Source organism: Leucopleurus acutus (assembly GCF_964270905.1).
Source record: "Leucopleurus acutus genome assembly, chromosome: 13".
NCBI classification, from domain to species: Eukaryota; Metazoa; Chordata; class Mammalia; order Artiodactyla; family Delphinidae; genus Leucopleurus; species Leucopleurus acutus.
Window position 1 is genome coordinate 23,969,499 of NC_139155.1, and position 21,163 is coordinate 23,990,661.

Consider the following 21,163-nt stretch of genomic DNA (forward strand, 5'->3'; position numbering starts at 1 on the left):
CCAAACGCTGAGATGCCAAGCTTTGTAGTAGAGAAAAGCTTTACTCACAAGGCAGCCAAACAAGGAGATTAATCTCAAATCCACCTCCCAAAGATAGGTTTTAGGAATATTTATGGGATAAAGAGACAGGATGGTCTGAGGCATGGGGAAAAGTGATTGGAAATAAGAAAAGCGAGGTAATCAGTGATCTGTGCAAGTGTAGTCAAGCTTCATGGTTCTTCATAGGACACATGTTCAAAAACTGGCAGTGTTAGCATGTTCTGAGGGTGGAGTTTTGGGCCTTCTGATGTTAAAAGGTCATCATGCAGGTCCAGTTAGATTGTCAGTAGTCTCAACCGGTCTGAATCGGGCAAGAACTAGCTCCAAGTTCCTGAAAAACAACTTAAGCAACCATTACTACAGTGACCCATATGTCAGGGATGTTATATATAAGGAAGCTAGTGGGAGTTTAGTTTAAAATCAACTAAAAGCAAACTAAAAGCAAGTGATGCAGGTTAAATTTGGTGGGCCTACTCAGGTTAGCCCTCCGTTTCACTACTAAGGGAGAAGCACGTCCATGCCAACGGGAACCAGGGTTTTTTCTCTTCCCGGGGGTCTCAGGACTATTATTCCTCACAAATCATTAACCATCTGCGTCAGCAAAAGGCATTCTTCGAATTTTCATATCAGATGAAGGCAAGGGTAAAAGCTGATAGAGAACTTCTCTGGCGCTCGTGCATTCCTTCTGAGTAGGCTAAAGCTCCTTCACAGAGAAAGGGGAGGAGGGTAGGACTGTGGGCCTATGATGGAACTGAAAAAATGGAGTCAGTGTGGTTCAGCCATACAGCACCTTTGGCTAACTTAATGTAAAGTGTCAGTGCCAGGCTTCCCTGGTGGTGCAGTGGTTGAGAGTCCGCCTGCCAATGCAGGGGACATGGGTTTGTGCCCCGGTCCGGGAAGATCCCACATGCCGCGGAGTGGCTGGGCCCGTGAGCCATGGCCGCTGAGCCTGCGCATCTGGAGCCTGTGCTCCGCAATGGGAGAAGCCACAATAGTGAGAGGCCCGCGTATCGCAAAAAAAAAAAAAAAAAAAAAGTCAGTGCCATTTTGATGTTTGATCCTTTGTCTCAAAGATGTACATAACTGTGCCTTCCATTTCTAACAGATGGAACAGTCCTCAGAGTTTTCCAAAACACTGTCTTTCAGATTATAATCCTCAAGTTGGCTCAAATAAAATTTTCTATTTCTTCTTTAGATCGACTATTGATTAATTTTTCCTTGACAGGAGGAACGGTAGAGCACAGGCGCGACCAAGGTAACAGGCGCGAGAGGAGTGTTCTGGCACGACCCCAGCATTCTCCCCTCCTCCCTCCCAGTTACTCCTTGTGGAGATCGCCAACCAAACAGAGACCAGGAACCCCAATCCCCCTCCTCCCCTTAGGTTGGGACTGGAGAGCGCAGGCGAGAAGGAGATGGACGGAGGGGCGCGAAGCGAGGTGCGCAGGCGCTGCAAGTCTCCGATGAGGCGCCGGCCTGAGTGGGACGTCGGCGCGCAAGCGCAGCAGGTCCCTTTAAAAGGAGCACGCTCCTCCACCGGACTCAGCACGCAGGCGTGGAGTCCTCCCCGCTAAGGGTTCGCGCAGGCGGGGTATTAGCGCGCAGGCGTCCCGCCAGGGGGCGGAGCCCGAGGGTTGGGCGGCGGATATCCGGTTCCTGGAGCAACGAACGGCGGCGGCGGCGACGACGGCGACGGCGACGGCGACAGCTACAGCTTCTGAGGAAGCGGTTGCGGAGGAGGAAGAAGAGGAGCTGGGCAAGGCGAGAGCCACAGGCGGGACCCTCGCCATGGGTCAGCGGACCTAGAGCGGTGGAAGGTACCGGCCGGGAGCCGAGCTGGTGAGACAGTCGTGGGGGTGGAAATGGAGACCGCTCAGGCGGAGAATGGGGAAGAATTGAGGCTCAGAACGCTGACGGAGAGCAGTGAAGGGCCCTCAGGCCGATGAGTGGGAGGAATGGCGGCGTCGGAATATTGAAGGGGAGTAATGGGGGAATTTAGGGGAAGGACGGGGAGGAATGGGCTCAGAAGACTGACAGGTGGAAGTGTCGGGGTCTTGGACGAGGACGGAGAGGAATAGGGGAGGATCCGAACGCTGAGGGCAGATATCGGGGCCTCTCAGGTTAAGGAGAGAGAAATGGGGGTCCAGAACGCTCAAGGGGAGAAATGAGGGGCTCTCAGGCTGATGACGGGGAGAAATGCGTTGGAATGCTGAAAGGGAGGCACGAGGGTCTCATATGGAGGACGATGAAAAATAGGGGGTCAGAGCGCTGACAGTTAGGGATGGCATGATCCTGGCCCAAGAGGAGAGGAATGGGGTGGGGGGGGGGTTCAAACGCGGAAGGGATGTCTAAAGCTGATGGGAGGATGAGGACGCTGAAGGGAACTTTTTAGCTGCAGAAGAGGGGAATAGGGAGGTTTGGGGGCTTGGGAAGAAATTGTGGCTTAGAGCACCGACAGAGGGAAAATAAGGTGGGCGAGGTTGTCAACGATATGGAGGAGCTGGGGGCTCTGTGGCAGAGGACACAGAGGAAGTCGAGGCAATAATACTGAGGTAGCAGGATAAGAGGACAGCAGACAGGGAAGGAATGGGAGAGTTAAAAGACTGAAAGAGAGAGATTAGTAACTCCTGGGTCAAGGAAGGGAATGAATGGGAGGTTAGGATACTGAGGGAGAGTTTGGGACCTGGGTCTGGGGACGAGTCGTATGGGGGCCTCTTGCGCTGAGGATGGGAGGACTGAGGTCTCTCAAGCTGAGACTGGGGGGGGGGGAATTGGGGATTAGGACGCTGAGAGTGAGGAATGCATTGAGGATGGAGACCCTTAGGTTGAGGATGGGGCTACCCGGTCAAGAAGTGGGGGGAATGACAAGCTCCTGGGCCCAGGACAGGGAAGAATGGAGTGGGGATGGGGGTTTTTCTCTTCCTTACATTGGCCAGTTGCTTATGGCAGGTCCTAGATCTTAAACAAGCATTAATAGATCCGTGGGTTTGTGCGGCCTGGGGCACAACATGTTCCTCCCTAGAGCCTCAGTTTCTCCCACTGCCCCCTCCATGTTGCAGGCCGCTGCTCCTTCTTGTGGCCCCATGGCTGAGGACTGGCTGGACTGCCCGGCCCTGGGCCCTGGCTGGAAGCGCCGTGAGGTCTTTCGCAAGTCAGGTGCCACCTGTGGACGCTCAGACACCTATTACCAGAGGTACTGGGTGGGTTGTGGACAGAGTCAGGGGTTAGGGCTGAGCCTGGTTAGGCAGGGTGAAATCAGGGGGTGGGGTTAAATTATGCATATACAGTTGGTCCTTATTATTTGCAGATTCCATATTTGCAAATTTGCTTACTAAAATTTGTTTGTACCCCCAAAGTCATACTCACTGTGCTTTCATGGTCATTTGTGGATATGCACAGAGCAGCGAAAAATAAGTCGCCTGATGCATGTGTTCCCAGCCGAGGTTGCACGAGGCTTTCTTATTTTAGCTCTTGTACTGTAAACAAGTATCCTTTTTGAGGTCTATTTAGTGTTCTGTTTTTTGCATTTTTGTACTTTTTAATGGTGATTTTGCTGTTTGTAGTTGCCCCCAAGTGTAGTGTTGAAGTGCTGTCCAGTGTTCTAAGTGCAAGAAGTCGGGGACGTGCAATATGCAGAAAATACATATTAAATAAGTTTTGTTCAGGCATGAGTTGCAGTGCTGTTGGCTGTGAGTTCAATGTTAATAAATCAAAAAGGCAGTATATCTAGAAAAAGAAGAGGAAATTTGCCAATTAGTACATGAGGCTGCTCCAGAAAGTGCTAAAGTAACATCTATAGTATCTGATGAAGCTAAGGAAAAGGTGTTAAAGTGGCTGAATTCGCGGAACCATGAGATGATGATTAAAGTGTAGTGGACAGCGTTGTGAGGCTGAAAGCAAAGGACATTGACAGTCATGTTACCCAGGGTTATGAAAATGTTAAGCCTGTCTCAACTAGTGCTGGCTGGCTCACACGTTTCAGAAGGTGATACATCATGAAATGTGTTAAATTTGCAAGTGAGGCAGGTTCTGCAGATAAGAGACTATGGAAGAATTTAAAAAACACCTGATAAGTGTTATACAGGAAAAGGGTTATGTAGAAGAGTAGGTTTTTAGTGCTGATGAGACTGGCTTGTTTTACATCGACAAAGGAACCTATATAACACAGATGGCTTCCAAAGCTCCTGGCTTTAAATCATTCAAAGACCATGCAGTTAATTATTTGTAAGAGGACTGTATTAAGCAGGGTGTCTTTAAACAGAAACACACGTAAAACAAGGTTACATACTGATCAGCTGACAAAATGTGACCAGAGGCTACAGGAACCTAACCTGTAGTTCCATTAGGAGCAGTGGTTCTGTACTCACTAATTCAGTGTTCAAGGTGACTTTATAGAACAGATTACTGTGAATAATGAGAATTGACTGTAAATACATGAAAATACATTTTTATAAACCAGTTACATTTAAAGATTTAAGGTCTTTTAGAATATGTTAGTGATACGGTTATTAAATTTCTTAAACTTTTTTTGTATGTAAGTTGTTGTTTCCTTGGAGGAATATAGTAAAATTGTACCTACAATTACACTTATTTATATGTTTATAAATAAACATATGGTGTTTTTTAAATGTTTATATGTTTATTTATATTAGTTGTACGTTTATCCACATATTTACAATTTTTATAAAACTTTCAAAATTTATAAATATAAGTGCAATGATCAAGAACTGAAAAGGCCAGAGATTTTACCCTAATTAAGGCAAGATAGCAAGTGAATGTGTCGCGGTTCTGTGGATGCTAGTAGGAGATATGAGGCTTCTGGTTCAGAGATGAAAGACAGTTTATTACTCACAGCATTAGCAGTATCCAGTATGTCATCGTTATTGTGCCAGTTCACCAAATGCCAGTTCCCACAGGGTGACATGAAGAGAGTAATTAATTAGCACCTACACACGCACTGGGTTGTGTTGTAGGAGAGGAACCTTGAGCTTAAGGAATCCAGTCTTTTATAATGTTAGGACAGTAAGGATGCCTTCCCTTTGCTCTGGAAGGACACCCTATCTCTTATCTTCCAAGGCTGATGCTGTACACATATCCTTGAAAAGATAGTTCATAACAAAGGATAGTCAATGCTGCTCTTGAAAGACATGTAGAAATGTGAGAGACCTGTGGAATATTGTCTCCCAACATCAGTTACTTATACTTTGTTTTGTATGTAGTTGCATTTATTTGTTTACATATGTATTTGTATGTATATCTATATGTACACTTACTTATATGTGTACAGTTGACCCTTGAACAATGTAGGGATTAGGGGTGCCAATCCCCTGTGCAGTCGAAAATCCACATATAACTTTTGATTCCTTAAAAGGTTAACTACTGGGGACTTCCCTGGTGGTCCAGTGGTTAAGTTAAGACTGTGCACTTCCACTGCAGGGGCATGGGTTCAATCCCTGGTGGGGGAACTAAGATCCTGAGTGCCATGTGGCGCGGCAAAAAAAAAAACACAAAAAAATTAACTACTAATAGCCTACCGTTGACTGGAAGCCTTACCGATAACATAAATAGTTAACACGTATTTTGTATGTTGTATATATTATATACTGTATTCTTACAGTAAAATAAGCTAGAGAAGAGATTAAGAAAATCATAAGGGAGTTCCCTGGTGGCCTAGTGGTTAGGATTCTGGGCTTCCACTGCTGTGGCCCGGGTTCAATCCCTGGTCGGGGAACTGAGATCCTGCAAGCCGTGTGGTGCAGCCAAAAAAAAAGAAAATCATAAGGAAGAAAAAGTTTATTTACAGTACTGTACTGTATTTATCAATACCATAAGTTTACATCATCTGTTTACAAGATGAATTGCTTGTATGTCAGTACCTACATCAATATTGTCTTATATGATACAAAACATTGTAGATATTATACATATTACTAATACCAGACATCAAAAATGAAAAGATAATTGAAAAATTTATGTTTATTTACAGGTATAACAATTCATGCATTGATAACTAAGAAGGAGCAATACGATTGCTTTATGATAGGGTACTATAATTGATATGATTGCTTCATGGATTGCTTCATGGTAGCCTCACCTGTACACTAATGAATGAATTGTAAAATTTTTATGGCATACAGTATTATAATCATATTCATAATACAGTATTGGGAACATTTTTAAAAACCACTTACCTGTGACGATAGGCAGTTTCCCTGATTGCCAGAGAGAGAGGCATACCATATGGTAATGTAACTCTTTGAAAGCAAAGTTATAAAACAGTAAGAAAACTAACATGTTAAGTTTATATTAAATATCTCTCACCTTATGCCTGTGTAAGTATAGGCAATCCACTTCAAGTCTCGCACAGATGAATACTTGGGTGATGAAACGTCTCATACAGTTCTTGCCGTACAGTTGTTAGGTTTTCACACAAAGATACCCACGCACAAACATGATAGGTAAGTATTAACTGTACAGCCTGATGATTATTTACTGTTCGTTAAGTGGAAGTGGATCATCATAAAGGTCTTCATCTTTGTTGTCTTCACGTTGATTAGGCTGAGGAGGAAGAGAAAGAGGAGGGGTTTGGTCTTGCTGAGGAGGGCGGCAGAGGCAGAAGGAGAGGAGGTGGAAGGGAACTCAGGAGGGCCAGAACACTCGGTGTAACTTTACAGAAGTACATGGTAATTTCTGTTTGACCTTTTTGCTTTTTCACTTTTCCAAAAATGTTTCTACACAGTACCAATCTTTCTTCCACTGTTTGCTTTAGTTTGTGTCCATATCATAGAATGGTCCGTGTTGTAAAATAAGTCAAAGTATTCTTGAATATCGGAACCCTTCTGCTAGATTGTCTAATGTCAGTTTTTTTCTGGCACTCCTTTTTCTTCGTCTTCTTCCTCATCATCCGGCACTGGTTCGGCAGCTTTCATCTCCATCAAGTCGTCTTGTGTTAATTCCTCTGGTGTGGTGTCTGATAGCTCTTGAATCCAAGATCCATGTCTTGAAACCCTTCATCCCCTCCCCCCTTTTTGCCGTATCCACAATCTCTTTCATGATATCCTTGATTGACTTGGTCGTAAATTCTGGGAATTCATGCACAACATCTGGACACAGTTTTCTCCAGCAGCAGTTATTGTTTTGGGCTTGGTGACTTTCACAGCCTTTTCTATAACGATGGCATCTTCAGTGGTGTAATTTTTCCAGACTTTCATGATGTTCTGTCTATGAAGGCTCTCTTCCATAGTGTTGACAGTCTTTTCTGTAGAGTACTGTGTGTAATGAGCCTTAAAGGTCCTTATGACCCCCTGATCTAGAGGCTGAATTAGAGACATTGTGTTTGGGGGCAGGTGGACCACTTCGACACCTTTGGTGTTGAATTCATGGGGTTCTGGGTGGGCAGGGGTGTGGTCCAATATCAAAAGAACTTTAAAGGCTGTCCCTTACTGGCAGGGTACTTCCTGACTTCAGGGACAGAGCATCAATGGAACCAATAAAAAAAAGGGTTCTCGCTGTCTAGGTCTTCTTGTACAACCAAAAGACTGGCAGCTGGGGTCTGTCTTTTCCCTTCAGGGCTCTAGGGTTAGCAACTTTATAGATAAGGGCAGTACTGATCATAAACCTGACTGCATTTGCACAAAGCAGTAGGGTTAGCCTGTCCCTTCCAGCTTTAAATCGTGTTGCTCACTTCTCTTTCTTACTAATATATGTCGTTTCTGGCATTTTTTTTGCAGAATAGGGCACTTTGATCTTCATTAAAAACTTGTTCAGGCAGGTATCCTTTCTCCTCAATGATTTTCTTAATGGCGTCTGGGAACTTGTCTGCTGCCCCTTGGTTGGCAGAACCTGCTTCTCCTGTTATCTTGACACTTTCAAAGCCAAACCTCTTTCTACAATTATCAGACCATCCTTTGCTGGCATTAGATTCTCTGGCTTTAGAGACTTCACCTTCCTTTTGCTTTAAGCTGTCATTACAGTGACTTCATTTTTTCTTGAATTATATTGGAATTTATAGGTATGCCTTTCTTATAGCAATCCTGCATCCACATAAGAGCTGCATTTTCAGTGTGAGATAAAAAGGTGTTTTGCAAAAAATACAAGGTTTTCGAGCTGCTGGTGTAGCTGCAGCGATAGAGTCATGAATTTCCTTTTTTTTTTTTTTTTTTTTTTACAATAGTCCTTACAACTGGATTCATTAATCTTGAATTGGAGGGCAACCACCTGCAGATCTCAGTCTATGGTACATGTCAAGCAATTCTGCTTTTTCTTGTAATGTCATGACTTTTTTCTGCTTCTTGGGAGCACTTCCAGCATCACTAGTTACACTTTGTTATGGGTCCCATGATGTTATTCAGGGTTTACGGTATTGCGCTAAACGCGATGAAAATGACATGAGAACCACTGCAAGGGGTCACTTTCTACTGTGATGTGCAGTTTACTGGAGAAACAGTCTGCTCACTCGGAGATGATTAGCCTTCCATGGCATTTTAAGCAGATACTCACAACGCTTGAGCTCACTGCAGTAGCAACAGGAGGTGGCTGTTAGATGATTATAGTAGTACAATATGTACTATAGTTAATTTTATGCAGTTATGGTATAATACTGCATCTTTATGTTTGTTTACATTTCTCTTGACTGCGAATGGTACCACATACAGTCTTTAAGTGTGTGATAAATAAGTTTTGATGTTTAAACTTTTATAATAGATTTATGTATATTTTACGGTGGTAAAAGATGAAATAGACTAGTACTACATATATTTTATGCATTCATGACACACCTAACTTTTTCTTAATTTTTTCAATATTTCTAGGCTACGTGGTTCATTGAGTTTTTTTAAATAGTCACAAATCTCCAAAAAATTTTCCAGTATATTTCTTGAAAAAAATCTATGTATAAGTGGACCTGCACAGTTTAAACCTGTGTTGTTCAAGGGCCAGCTATATTTAAAACATTTGTTTGTGTCTTATGTAAGTTTTCTTTGTCTATGTATTTAGTATATAATGCTAACACAGTTACATTATTCAATGTATTTGTGCTCCTATTTGTGTTTATTTTCACTTACATAGAATACCACTAGTAGTACACATTATAAATACATGCACATCTGTTTACATTTATATTACTTATTACTGTTTGTATACTTGCTGGTATTTCTACACCTTTTATCTTCCTGCTGTTCAGGATTATTTGGGATAGTTACTTGGTCGGGGCTCGTAGGCTGATCCCAGGCTGCCTCCTGTATCCCACCAGCTCTGCAGGCCTATTCACCAGCCCAGTGGGAGGGTTGTGGGGGTGGAGTGGCAGTGGTTCCACCTAGGTACCAACCCGTCCTGGCCCACCCCCAGCCCCACAGGAGACAGGATCCGAAGCAAAGTTGAGCTGACCCGATACCTGGGCCCTGCGTGCGATCTCACCCTCTTTGACTTCAAACAAGGCATCCTGTGCTATCCAGCCCCCAAGGTACTGTACAGTGTGGGATACCCAGGCAGGAGTGGCTGAGCCACCTAACACCCACCCGCTGACTTACATCTTCCTGCCCTTGCTCTTATCTCCAGGCCCATTCCTTGGCCATCCCCAGCAGGAAGCGGAAGAAGCCTTCGAAGCCAGCCAAGGCTCAGAAACGTCAGGTTGGACCTTCGAAGAGCGAAGTCAGGAAGGAGGCCCCAAGGGATGAGACCAAGGCTGATGCTGGCACAGTCCCAGCCTCACTTCCTGCGCCTGGGTGAGTGTCAGCCTCAAGTGAGCCAGGTCCACGAGGGCTGTGGTTGGGGGTGCACTCGGCCCCACGCCCATGTTTCCCGTCCCAGGTGCTGTGAGAACTGTGGAATCAGCTTTTCAGGGGATGGAACCCGACGGCAGCGGCTCAAGACTCTGTGCAAGGACTGCCGAGGTGAGTGGCCCCTGGGGCACTGGGAGGTAGAGCCGGAGCAGGCTTGGCGTCAGGCTAGGACACAGGTGTCTGGCTGGAGATTGAATGGTAGATGTCAGGATGGAGGCAGTCATGAGGTCAGGTATCTGATGCTCCCTTTACATTTCTCTTCTACTCTCTTCCTCCCTGCAGCACAGAGAATTGCTTTCAACCGGGAGCAGAGGATGTTTAAGGTAAGCACGACCTGCTTCCTCCTCACAAGTGTGCGGTGGGAGCAGGATGTGATAGGGGCTGATGAGAGTTCGAAGGAACAGTGATGGATCCATAGGGTGTCAGAGTCATTTTGTAGGGAGCTAGCTACAGTCAGCTGACAGTAATGGGAGTTAATCAGTAGACACAGTGACGAGGTTCACAGGGGAACAGTAGACATTGTTATGGCCTCAATGATGGTGGCTAATCAGTAGTCATCAGACAGTGAGTGATGAGACAAATGGGGGACGAGCAGACATGATGATGGGGGCCAGTGTTGGGTCAGTAGACACACGAGGGGCAGTGCTCCTGGAGCCACTTTGCCTGGACCTGTGACCTTGCCCCGCCCATTCCTGGCAGCGTGTGGGCTGCGGGGAGTGTGCGGCCTGCCAGGTAACAGAAGACTGTGGGGCCTGCTCCACCTGCCTTCTGCAGTTGCCCCATGATGTGGCCTCGGGGCTGTTCTGCAAGTGTGAGCGAAGACGGTGCCTCCGGATTGTGGAAAGGGTGAGTCGGGCAGGTGGGGTGGGCCCGAGGCTCACCTGCACTCCTGACCCTCATAGCCCTGGCCCCATGCGTCACACCTCCGGCCCCCCACAGAGCCGAGGGTGTGGAGTGTGCCGGGGCTGTCAGACCCGAGAGGACTGTGGCCGTTGTCGAGTCTGCCTTCGCCCTCCCCGCCCTGGTCTCAGGCGCCAGTGGAGGTGCGTCCAGCGGCGTTGCCTGCGGGTGAGTCAGGCTGGAGGGGCCGGCGCTGGTGGGCCGGCGGCAGAGCTCACTGTACTGTTAAAGCTGCCGCTGCTTCCTCCCATCCTGGCCTTGCCCACCTCATGTCGTCTTTTCTCCTCCGTCCCATGCTCACCTCCTCGGCCCCGCCTGCCCCTGTCTGCCAGCACCTTGCACACCGCCTCCGCCGCCACCATCAGCGATGTCAACGACGCCCTCCCCTAGCTGTGGCTCCCCCTGCTGTGAGTGCCCCGGCCCACCCTCTGCCTGCCTGTCCCACATGCATGCTTTCTGCACACCTCGGGGGAAGCAGGTGGTCCTGTGTCTACCTGGTACCACCAAGCCTAAACTGTCCTTCTGGCTTTCTCTCAGGGTAAACACGGCCGCCGCAGGGGAGGCTGCGACTCCAAGGTGGCTCCCCGGCGGCGCCCCCCCCGAACCCAGCCACTGCCTGCACTTCCGCCCTCGCAGCCTCCAGAGTCTCCAGAGCTGGTGAGGCCCTGGTGGGCAGGGGGAAGGCACAACCGTAACCTCACCCACTACCTGCCCTGACCCCACCCCATTTGCCTCTGCAGCACCCCAGAGCCCTGGCCCCCTCGCCACCTGCTGAATTCATCTATTACTGTGTAGACGAGGACGAGCTAGTGAGTGGCCTCACCCTACCTGGACAAGCCTAGACTCTCCCAGGGCACTTGGTTAACCCCAAAGAAGCAGATGCTGCCATGGGCCTAATAAGGGAATAGTAAGGCACAGTGATGGGTGCTAGTGTGGGATGAGCAGACAGTGGGGTAGGCACTAATATGGGATCAACAGGTGAATTGACAGTACCTAATGTCGGATGAACCAGCACTCTAGTGGGACTAATAGAGGAACATGGTGACTGAAGTTCACGCAGGATGAGCAGATGTTGCAGGTGCAGTGATGGGAGCTAAAAGAGTGTCAGCAAAATCCTGCTGGAGATGGGGGTCAAAGACATTGTCTTGGTAGCTAGTGGGGGACTAGCAGATAGAATGATGATACCGTGCTGGAGCAGCCACAGTCCTCGTGGTATCAAGGGCCATCCGGTACAGTGATACTGCCTGGTGCTCGACTAGCAGACACTGAGGTGTGACTAGTGGGGAGTCAGGCTAAGACCAGTGTCCAGCCAGTTCCCTCCAGTGGGGCTAGTGGAGGAGTAACAGGAGCAGCATTGTAACTGTCCTAGTGACAGCGTCCCCCGTCCCTCTGCTCCCCAGCAGCCTTACACGAACCGTCGGCAGAACCGCAAGTGTGGGGCCTGTGCGGCCTGCCTGCGGCGGATGGACTGTGGCCACTGCGACTTCTGCTGTGATAAGCCCAAATTCGGGGGCAGCAACCAGAAGCGCCAGAAGTGTCGTTGGCGCCAGTGCCTGCAGTTTGCTATGGTGGGTGCAGCAGGATGGGTCAGGTGGGTGGGGCGATCAGTGCCAGGCCCCCCGGTGCCTGAGAGGGATGGGCCAGCCTGGTAGGTGGGTGGGGACCGGCCAGATGGGTCCTGCAGCTTCGGAGCGGTGGGTGGGGCAAGGGGTTCCGCCAGCAATTAGCTGACGTTGTGCTGAGATAAATGAAGAATCTGGGTGGCACTGGCATTGCCAACAGGAGACTAGCAGGCTCAGTGACGAGGGGCTCATACCTGAGGAGACTCTGTGCTGGGATTAACGGGGGCGGGGGAAGCGGAGTCACAGGCACATTGATCGGGGCAGGGTAGTGTGGTTGGCCATCGTACCCAGCGGCCATAACACCCCATCTCTCCTCACAGAAGCGGCTGCTGCCAAGTGTCTGGGCAGGTTCCGAGGATGGCGCCGGGCCACCCGCACCTTACCCGCGTCGAAAGAGGCCTGGCTCTGCTCGAAGGCCCCGTCTGGGTCAGACCCCGAAGCCTCCCTTGGCCACGCCCATGGCCCAGCCAGACCGTGCCCAGACTCCAGTGAAGCAGGAAGCAGGCAGTGGCTTTGTGCTGCCCCCGCCTGGCACCGACCTCGTGTTCTTACGGGAGGGTGCAAGCAGTCCCGTGCAGGTGCCTGGCCCAGCTCCAGCCTCCACAGCGGCTCTGTTACAGGTGAGGGTCCCACCTTATCCTGCCCTTCCCGACCCCACCCAGCCTCGTGTGGGGAAGCTGGGACCAAGTCTGCTGCCATCCTCCTTCACGCAGGAGGCCCAGTGCCCTGGCCTGAGTTGGGTCGTGGCCTTACCCCAGGTGAAGCAAGAGAAGGCGGATGCCCAGGAAGACTGGACACCGGGCACAGCCATCCTGACTTCTCCTGTATTGCTGCCTGGCTGCCCCAGCAAGGTGGGGGTCAGTGATGGGTGGTCTGTGAGCAGAGTGATGGTGAGCCATGATGGTGGTTCTTTGAGCAAAGTAATAGTGTGCTGATGACAGCCTCTCACAGAATCATCCCGCCTGTCTGACAGATGCCCCACCCTCCCCAGGCAACTAGTTTTGCCTGGTTTGCTGCCCAGCTAACAGAAGAATGGAAATCTGTGAGGAATGGGAAAGGTTTGTAGGCAGAGAGATGGTTTTTCTGTGCTCAGGTGTGACAGAAGTGGGATTGTCAGCACAGTGACATGTTGGCTGATAGAGACACTTTCCTTAGGCCAGCCCTACCCTTCTGACAACTGCCCGTTTTCCACCTCCCCCAGGCAGTAGACCCAGGCCTGCCACCTGTGAAGCAAGAGCCACCTGACCCTGAGGAGGACAAGGAGGAGGAGAACAAGGATGACCCCACCGCTGACTTGGCCCCAGAGGAGGAGGCAGGAGGGGCTGGCACGCCCGTGGTCAGTGCTGGGGGACACCTCACTCTCCTGACCCTGCTTTAGCCCCACCAGCCATGTTGACCCTGGTGTTAATTCTTCCCCAGATCACGGAGATTTTCAGCCTGGGTGGAACCCGCCTCCGGGACACAGCAGTCTGGTTGCCAAGGTGTGCCCTCCACAGGGAGGGGTGGGGATGGGATTGGGTGGGGTGCCTGTCAGATGTGGGCCCTGAGTCTTAAAAGTACACTCAGCGTTTTGGCATGGTGTTGTGGGAGGTAAAGGCCCCACACCACTGCTCTTGTCACAGTCAGTGACGGGGTTTGTACAGGACCTTAGAGATTTCTCCTGAGGTCCAGGTCAGGGCTGTTCTTGAGGAGGGTTACGGGAGGTGATGGGGGGAGAGGATTTGGTGACCTGTGATGAGATTTGAAAGAAAAAGAAAAGGAAAGCCTTGTCCCCATATCCCTAAGAAAATCCACAGAGGTCAGGCTTAATATATAAATTCTTATTCAGAGAATTATCACTCGGGGTCTTGAAGGCCTGTGGAGTCTCCAAAAGATGAATGGGTGGGCTGGGCAGTGGTGGGTGGGCAGGAGACCTGGGTCCTAAGATGGCTTTGTGATCTGGATCTACATACAACTGGAGTATCCTCTGTGGAAGGGATTAGGCTGTGTTTCTTCAGCTTTTCCAGAGCCCGTTGAGGTCATTTACTGTTTTAGCTGCTGCACAGGACTGTCCCCGCAGGCGTGGCAGTAGAAGGCAGGATAGGTGCCTGTAAGGACTGGGACGGTGGGAGGAGGACAGGGGGATGCTGCCTCCTGCAGAACTGCTGACAGCCCTGAACAGAGCCCCAGACACAGGCAACATAAACCTGTTGGCCTAAACTCCTGGATTCCTTTGTTCCTGCAAACTAGTGTCTGCAGGCCAGAGACTTCTCCACCTGCACCTGGGCAAGTACTGAGGTACTGATTGCGGCCCTTCTGGGTACACTGCAGTGTGGCATACAGTGGTGAATCAATGACCCTGGAAGGCTTATCCTTCAGAAGATACAGGATTTCTGCCATCAGGGAGCTTATAATCCAACTGGGGAGACTTATTTCCCCTATGCATGAAGTCATTACATATTACCGGAGAAGGTAATGATGTGCTTGATGTGCTACATTGTCTGTAATGGAAGATTTTAGAAGAGAGAAGGGAAAATTAAGGGGAAATGGAAGAGTAGGGAATGGTTTGTGATGCTCCATTTTGCACATAGGGAACCTCATTCAACATACAGACCTGCTCCCTCTTCTCTAGGTCCAAGGACCTTAAAAAACCTGGAGCTAGAAAGCAGTAGACTGGAGGCTTCTGCAGACTGTAGGACTCAAGGTGATATTTACAGACCGACTTTATGAGAGACAACACTGATCTGCTCAGAGGCTGGACCATAGATGGATTGCCAGGGCTTGTGTGGGAGTCAGTAGGAACTGGGAAAACCTACCACCAAACCAGAGGAGCAGGCCTGTTCAGTACTTTGAGCTTATAGAGGAAGTAAGCAGAAAAGGAAGGAAAAGAGTAGAAAGTTGGTGCACCTGCTCCAACCGGTGCAAATCCCAAGAGCCTGAGAAGTGTGGATATTAAGGATGGGGGAGTTGGGATGGGATGTAATTAAAGCCACCTTCAGCCTAAACAAGCCATCATCATAAATAATTTTAAATACATTTGGATGAGACCTGGCCGTGACTCTAAACATTTCCTCAGGGAGACAGCAGTTGGGAATGTAATGTGAATAAATGAGGAAAGGAACTGCTATTTGGTGAGTTCCTCCCATGGACCTAGTTTAGTCCTCAGAAACATCTTTCTAGAAAGGCATTGGTTTTGCCCATTTTTGCAGACAGGAAAACTGAGATGCAGAGAAACTACATAACTTGTCCAGTGTCGAACAGCTAATATTGATAGAGCCTAGAATCAGACCCAGGTTGTAAAAGCCTTGTCCTAAGTTAAGCCACTAAACTGTTAACTATAACCTATATCTAATAGTGTGTAATAATGTTATATTAACGCAAGTTTCCAGTGACCTTGAAAACAAGGTGGATTACTCTAAGCTTTATAACAAATCCCTTAACACTGCTGCCCTTAGGGTGGTTTAGGGAGCACCAAGCCATTGTGGATGGTGCCACCTTATCAGAGCACCCGCAACTCCTGAGACTGGGTTCTTCCCAGGCCTTGGGTGCTGCATAGGATCCCTCAAACCCAAAGGGCATCTTTCCCCATTGGCGCTGCTTGTTACCGTCACTCCCCGTCCTCAGCCAAAGCAGCCTTCAGAAGTAAAGCTCCTGGCCTGGCTCATCATTCCTCACAACTCGAATCCCCTGTCCCTTGGTGACCTTTGTGCTTGGTTTCTGCTCTCAGCCCCTATCTACTAGGAGTCCGAGTTCCTGCTTCACGTCCTGCCTAAGGGCCAGTCTTGGCTCAGCCCTGCCTCACTTTCCAACTCTGCATAAAGTGCCAAGAAAATTAGACCTGTGATTCATTACTTAGTTAGCTTTACAGTGGCAGGACTGAGTGCATGCCTCCCTCCTTAAATTTTGTAGCCTATGTGCTTTGCTTGCCTTACTCTAGTCCCAGCTCTGCAGCTTTAGATAATTCAGATGTAGATTAATCTTTTCTCTAGTTTAACTCATTATATAGCCCTCTGCCACCCTCCTCTTCTCCTTCCGTTGCCTCACCCTGCCTACTTCAGCCAGAGGCAAGACTGGATAATTTTATTGATACTGTTTTGCTCCCCCCCAACAAGGATCCAACCACTCAACCCTAGCATTCTAGTGGTATTTTGACAGTGATGTCCTAAGTGAAATTTATTTGAATAGCATTCTGATTCATGAGATAAGAGTTTGGTTATTGTGTGTATGAGGATACAGTCAGAAAAGCAGCACCACTAATATAAAGATTTTATGTGTATATGTACATATAAATATGTATATTAAAAGATTTATTGTAGGGATTTGACCTTATGCAGTTGTGGGAGCTGGTTGAACAGTCTCTGTAAGGCTGTTGTTTTTACATCTAATGCTGGAGCTTGAAGTCTGCAGGGCAGGCAATCGGGAAGGGAAGATGGATGTAAAGAGTGGGAGACCGAGGAGACACTGGCGCCCACGAGCACGAGCTGCAAACCACGCGGATGGCCCGGAACCCATGTCAGCCTCTCACCACCTCCAACTTCGATGATGTGGGTTTCCTGCAGAAGAAGCTGGTGCCCTTCATCACAGAGTTAAATATGCATCTGGGCCAGGAATTAGAGAAGCTGAAGGAAGATCCTGGGGAAGGTGGAGCAGCTGCAGGCCTGGCTGCAGGCCTGACTGCTGCCCCATACCAACGAGGTGAGCCAGCAGATAAATGACATGTGTGAACTGCAACAGTGCCTGGTGCCCGTGCACCAACCTTCCGAGTGTGCTGCTGCTTCACTTCTGCCCTCCAGATATCACGCAAAATGTCTCTTGTGGCCCATCCTAACCGGAAGCGTACGGGGAAGGGAGTACTGGGAAACGTAGCCTAGTCAAGGTGACACGTTACAAAGCCACCCTGCCATGAATCAGCTCCCAAGGGTCTCACTACTCACCTGAGGATAAAGGATAACGTGATAAAGCTGCGTTGCTGAAAATGCAAAGCTGAAGACCATGGATTTCATGGTGACCCCAGCAAGTACAGAAATTCTGTCAAGCCCACCCAGAAAAAACTTGCTGGTCTCGGCTATTTTTGTGTCATTCGAGTATTGAGAACCTGGCCCATGGTAGGCACTGTACTTAATACTGGGATTCAGGAATGAAAAAGATATAGTCCATGCAGTTTTATTAAATACATCAATATGTATTTACAAATGGTGAATGGATTTCCAACTTTATCGTGGAATTTAATGGTGAAAACACAGAATTCAGGAAACTGTTGGGAGGACAGCCCTTGCGTGAACCTTGTTGGGGCACAATAGGCATTGGAAATAATATAAATAGTTTCTATCTCTATGCTGTTCTATTTTAAAATTATTTTTAAATGATTTTTATTGTCCCGTTTACTGATTTATACACTTAGTGTTTCTTTTGGAGACTCTTAATGGTGCTTAAGTGTTGATTGACTGCCTCTGAGAAAGTGGTATAGTGGGTGGCAAGAGCAAGGTCAGGTTCTGTCCGTGGACCTTGGGTGAATCACTTCTCTTAGGCTTCCCAGGAGGTTGAGACTTGGTTGAAAGCCTCGTCTCACCGGGCTTGGCGCCTGGCCCAGCCCCTCCACCCACTGAATAGGCCCGCCAGGGGGCTCCGGCGCCCGGACCGCGGTCCTCCCACCGGGGCTCGGGAGACGCTGCCCCTCACCCGCCTGCCTGGGCGGCCCTGGGGCGTGGGCGTGGCCTCCGCTGGGTCCAGGCTTCTGTTCCCAAGCCGAGCCGTCACGGTGGGAAGCCGAATCCCCTCTTCACAAAGTGGCTCAACAGGTAAAACCGAAGCGGAATTAAATTACGGGACACGCCCAGGGTGAGGGCGCGGCAAGACGAGCTCAGGACCAACGCTGGGATGTGCAGGGCAGCCGGGTATTGCCAAGGGTCCATTTCCCCTGTCTCGCTGAAAACTCCAGGCTGTAGACCTCGGAGGTTACTTACCGACGGGCGCCCAAGGATCTCAGTGGCTTTTACCAAAACCCGCTCCTAGGCCGAGGGCGTTTTCGTCGCTTCTCTTGCCCAAGGGTGTGGTGTCAGGGTGCTTCTACCCAGACCAGCCGGCGGGCCAGGCACCCGAATCGAAGATCAAGGAACTGGCCCTCAGGACCGTGTCCAGGGAACGGAGACAACCATCTAATTTCTTTCTTTTTTGTTTGTTTCAGGCTACGTAAACTCTTAGCAGTAAATGAAAATGAGTATTTTTCCGAACTGCAGTTGAAGGAAGAAGCTTTATAGGACATAAAAGACAAAATGAGAGAATTATTAAAAGAAAGTTTGAAAGAGAAGAGAGACACTGTTTTGTGGCTGAAAGCCTGAACCAGCAATTCAGGAAATGGAGTCCAAACCTAGAAACATTACTGCCTACAAAATCCGAAGTGGGCGCGTTACAAATGATTAAGCAATGCTAATTTACCGTAAATTGCGGTCTTAAGATGGGATGCACAGTACTAGTTGTACTTTGGTTATTACACGTCAGTGACCGACTAGGTGCTGATTTTTTTTTTGTGTTGTAGTGATGGTTCTATGTTCACCCCCACTATAGAAAGAGTACCAAAGTGTTATTTGGCTTTTAGGTATTAACTACCACCTTGCTCTTGACCAGAAGTACAGCTGTGGTCTCCACCTGTGCTGAGGGCCCCTTCTAGGTTTCCTGACCTGTGTTGTTTTCCTGCCTGGGATCCGGAATCTCAGAGCCCGATCACCTGCAATTCTAATCCACATCCTACCCCTGGCCCTAGTTTTTATTGTGCCCAGCCAGGTCGTGTCACTGCCGTACCAGCCCATCTGATTGCCCCCCATCCTAGGGTACCTCAAGTCTAAGCCCCGGTTTCCTGATTTTATTAACAAATTTGTCATTACTGGTTGAGTTGGCTGACAAAACAGGCTCTCTCAGCTTTAATTGTTTAGTTGTAAAATGAGGATAATACCCGCTGTTCCATCAATCTTGTAAGATATTTGTGAGGCTCAGAGGTTTTATGTGTGAAAATAACTTGTAAATTCCTGTAAAGAACTACGCGAATAAGGTTGTCTTGTGATGATTTATGTCATGAAGATTAACTTAGAGATGGCCTCAAATTTTAGCCTACCAACAAAATGCCCACTAACCTTTCTCATGCTTTTAGACCGATTACAAGATATAAATAGAAAAGTCAATTGGAATGTAGTTAGATCTTCGACTAAACTTCGGGTTAAGGAGGCTCTTCTTCTGCTATTTGATGAACCCTGGAAGAAGGGAGTGAGGTCGGCGGGAGGCCTGGCGGAGGGCGGGGAGAGGACTGCGCAGACTCAGCTTTTCCACTCCCAGAGGAAGTCGTGAGTGCTGGAGTCTATGGTCACCATGGTGACGGGACCAACTTCCGCCCCCCTCACCTGCCCTGATCCCCGCGAGGCGCACCATGGCAACCGGACCTCTGCGTCGCGGAATCTGGTCCCTCAGGTCGCTGTGGTTGGGGAACCGCGGCGGGCGTCGCCCCGAACCCGAGGGGACTCGAAAATGTACAGCCAGCGATTTGGCATCGTACAGCGGGAGGTTAAGGGCCCCACTCCCAAAGTGGTGATCGTGGTAAGCACGGGATGTGTGTGCGGGACCCTACTGCTTTCTGCGTCTCCCCCAACTCAGCGCAGCCCACCCTGGCCCCCAGCAGGGGCTCTCTCGAGGGAAGCAGGTGCTTGATGCAGCAGCTTGCATTTTGAAAGAGGGAAGGATAAGGTCTCTTGCCTAGCTCTTGTACTCCGTCCCTCCCTACCCCCAACCCCCCGCGTCATATAATATTTACTTTCTGTATTTGGAGAAACACCACTTTAGATCTTGAGAGTTTTCAGTCTTCCAAGACTGCTGAAAGAGGTCGTCCCTTTGCAATGCGGAGGGTGTGTCAAGGAAACGGTGCTGGGTCAGGCGGCAGGAAATCTGGGGTCTGGGCTGGCAGTGATGCAGCTGTACGGTCTTGGGCTAGTTCTACACGCCTAGGAAAATCGTGTGTTGAAGGAGTATTGGGCTGTGAGGGGTTGTGAGTGGTTATAGAGCCCTTTCTCTGCTGACTCAACCATAACAGAAGCGTCCCTGCAGGCCTGGGAATAGGAGGTTGGTTGCCTTTAAGGCAGGGGAGGTGGTAGGAGCCCAGGGGAATGCTGCGTGCTGCAGATCCTGCTCAGAACCCCAGACACTTGGTCCATGCACCTTTGTTTCTACACACTGGTTTCTATAGGCTAGAAAACCACGTGTAGGCAGGCAATTATAGAGGTATTACTTGAGCCCCTGCTGTGTGCACAGCTCTGTGGAAAATACAGGGGTGAATACAGTGACCCTGGGAGGTTTACCCTTCTTTAGAAGTCTGATCCCTGCCTTCACGTTGCTTATCATCTAACTGCAGAAACAACTTGCTCATGCACAAAACCATCAAAGGTTAACACAGTATGTAATGATGTGCTATACTGTCTGTGTTGGAACATTGTGGAAGAAATATCAGGGATAATGAAGGGTGCAGTTTTATTATGGTCCATAGTGCGCATAGCAGTTCTCAATGCCCCCTCTTTTTTAGGTCCAGGGACTGTAGGATCTGGGTTTGGAAATCAGTAGAGTGGAGTCTTTTACAGTCTGTACGGTTCAAGGTGATCATTATAGACAGACTTTATGAGGGACAGAAATTGATGTACTTTGGGTTCTGTACGCGAACACTGAGCTCAGGGGCTGGGCCATTGGTCAGGTGATATTACTTGTGTTGGGAACCAATAAGGATTTCTGTTCCACCAAATTACCACCAAACCGGAGAAGGAGGCCTATTGAATACTTTAAGCTTATAGAAGAATAAAGAGGAAAAGGAAGAGG

General features: G+C 48.8%; 2 protein-coding genes across 2 annotated transcripts in view; both read left to right on the plus strand.

Moving 5' to 3' along the window:
• Positions 1 to 1,741: 1,741 nt before the first annotated feature.
• Positions 1,742 to 19,350, plus strand: MBD1 (methyl-CpG binding domain protein 1). Its single transcript, XM_082853096.1, is given in 19 exon segments — positions 1,742 to 1,875; positions 3,096 to 3,229; positions 9,382 to 9,496; positions 9,592 to 9,756; positions 9,758 to 9,926; positions 10,098 to 10,138; positions 10,515 to 10,661; positions 10,755 to 10,883; positions 11,048 to 11,122; positions 11,253 to 11,372; positions 11,456 to 11,524; positions 12,116 to 12,283; positions 12,658 to 12,957; positions 13,051 to 13,188; positions 13,539 to 13,673; positions 13,757 to 13,818; positions 16,724 to 16,754; positions 16,756 to 17,011; positions 18,501 to 19,350. Coding segments are annotated over 18 exon segments (2,247 nt in total). The 5' UTR covers positions 1,742 to 1,875; positions 3,096 to 3,119; the 3' UTR covers positions 18,518 to 19,350.
• Positions 19,351 to 19,568: 218 nt separating this feature from the next.
• Positions 19,569 to 21,163, plus strand: part of CFAP53 (cilia and flagella associated protein 53) — a gene marked incomplete at its 3' end in the record, with an annotated part of 65,236 nt that continues 63,641 nt past the window's right edge. The window contains exon 1 of the mRNA XM_082853165.1: positions 19,569 to 19,900. Coding sequence (XP_082709291.1) covers positions 19,667 to 19,900 — 234 coding nt within the window. The 5' untranslated portion in view covers positions 19,569 to 19,666. The remainder of the gene's footprint in view (positions 19,901 to 21,163) is intronic.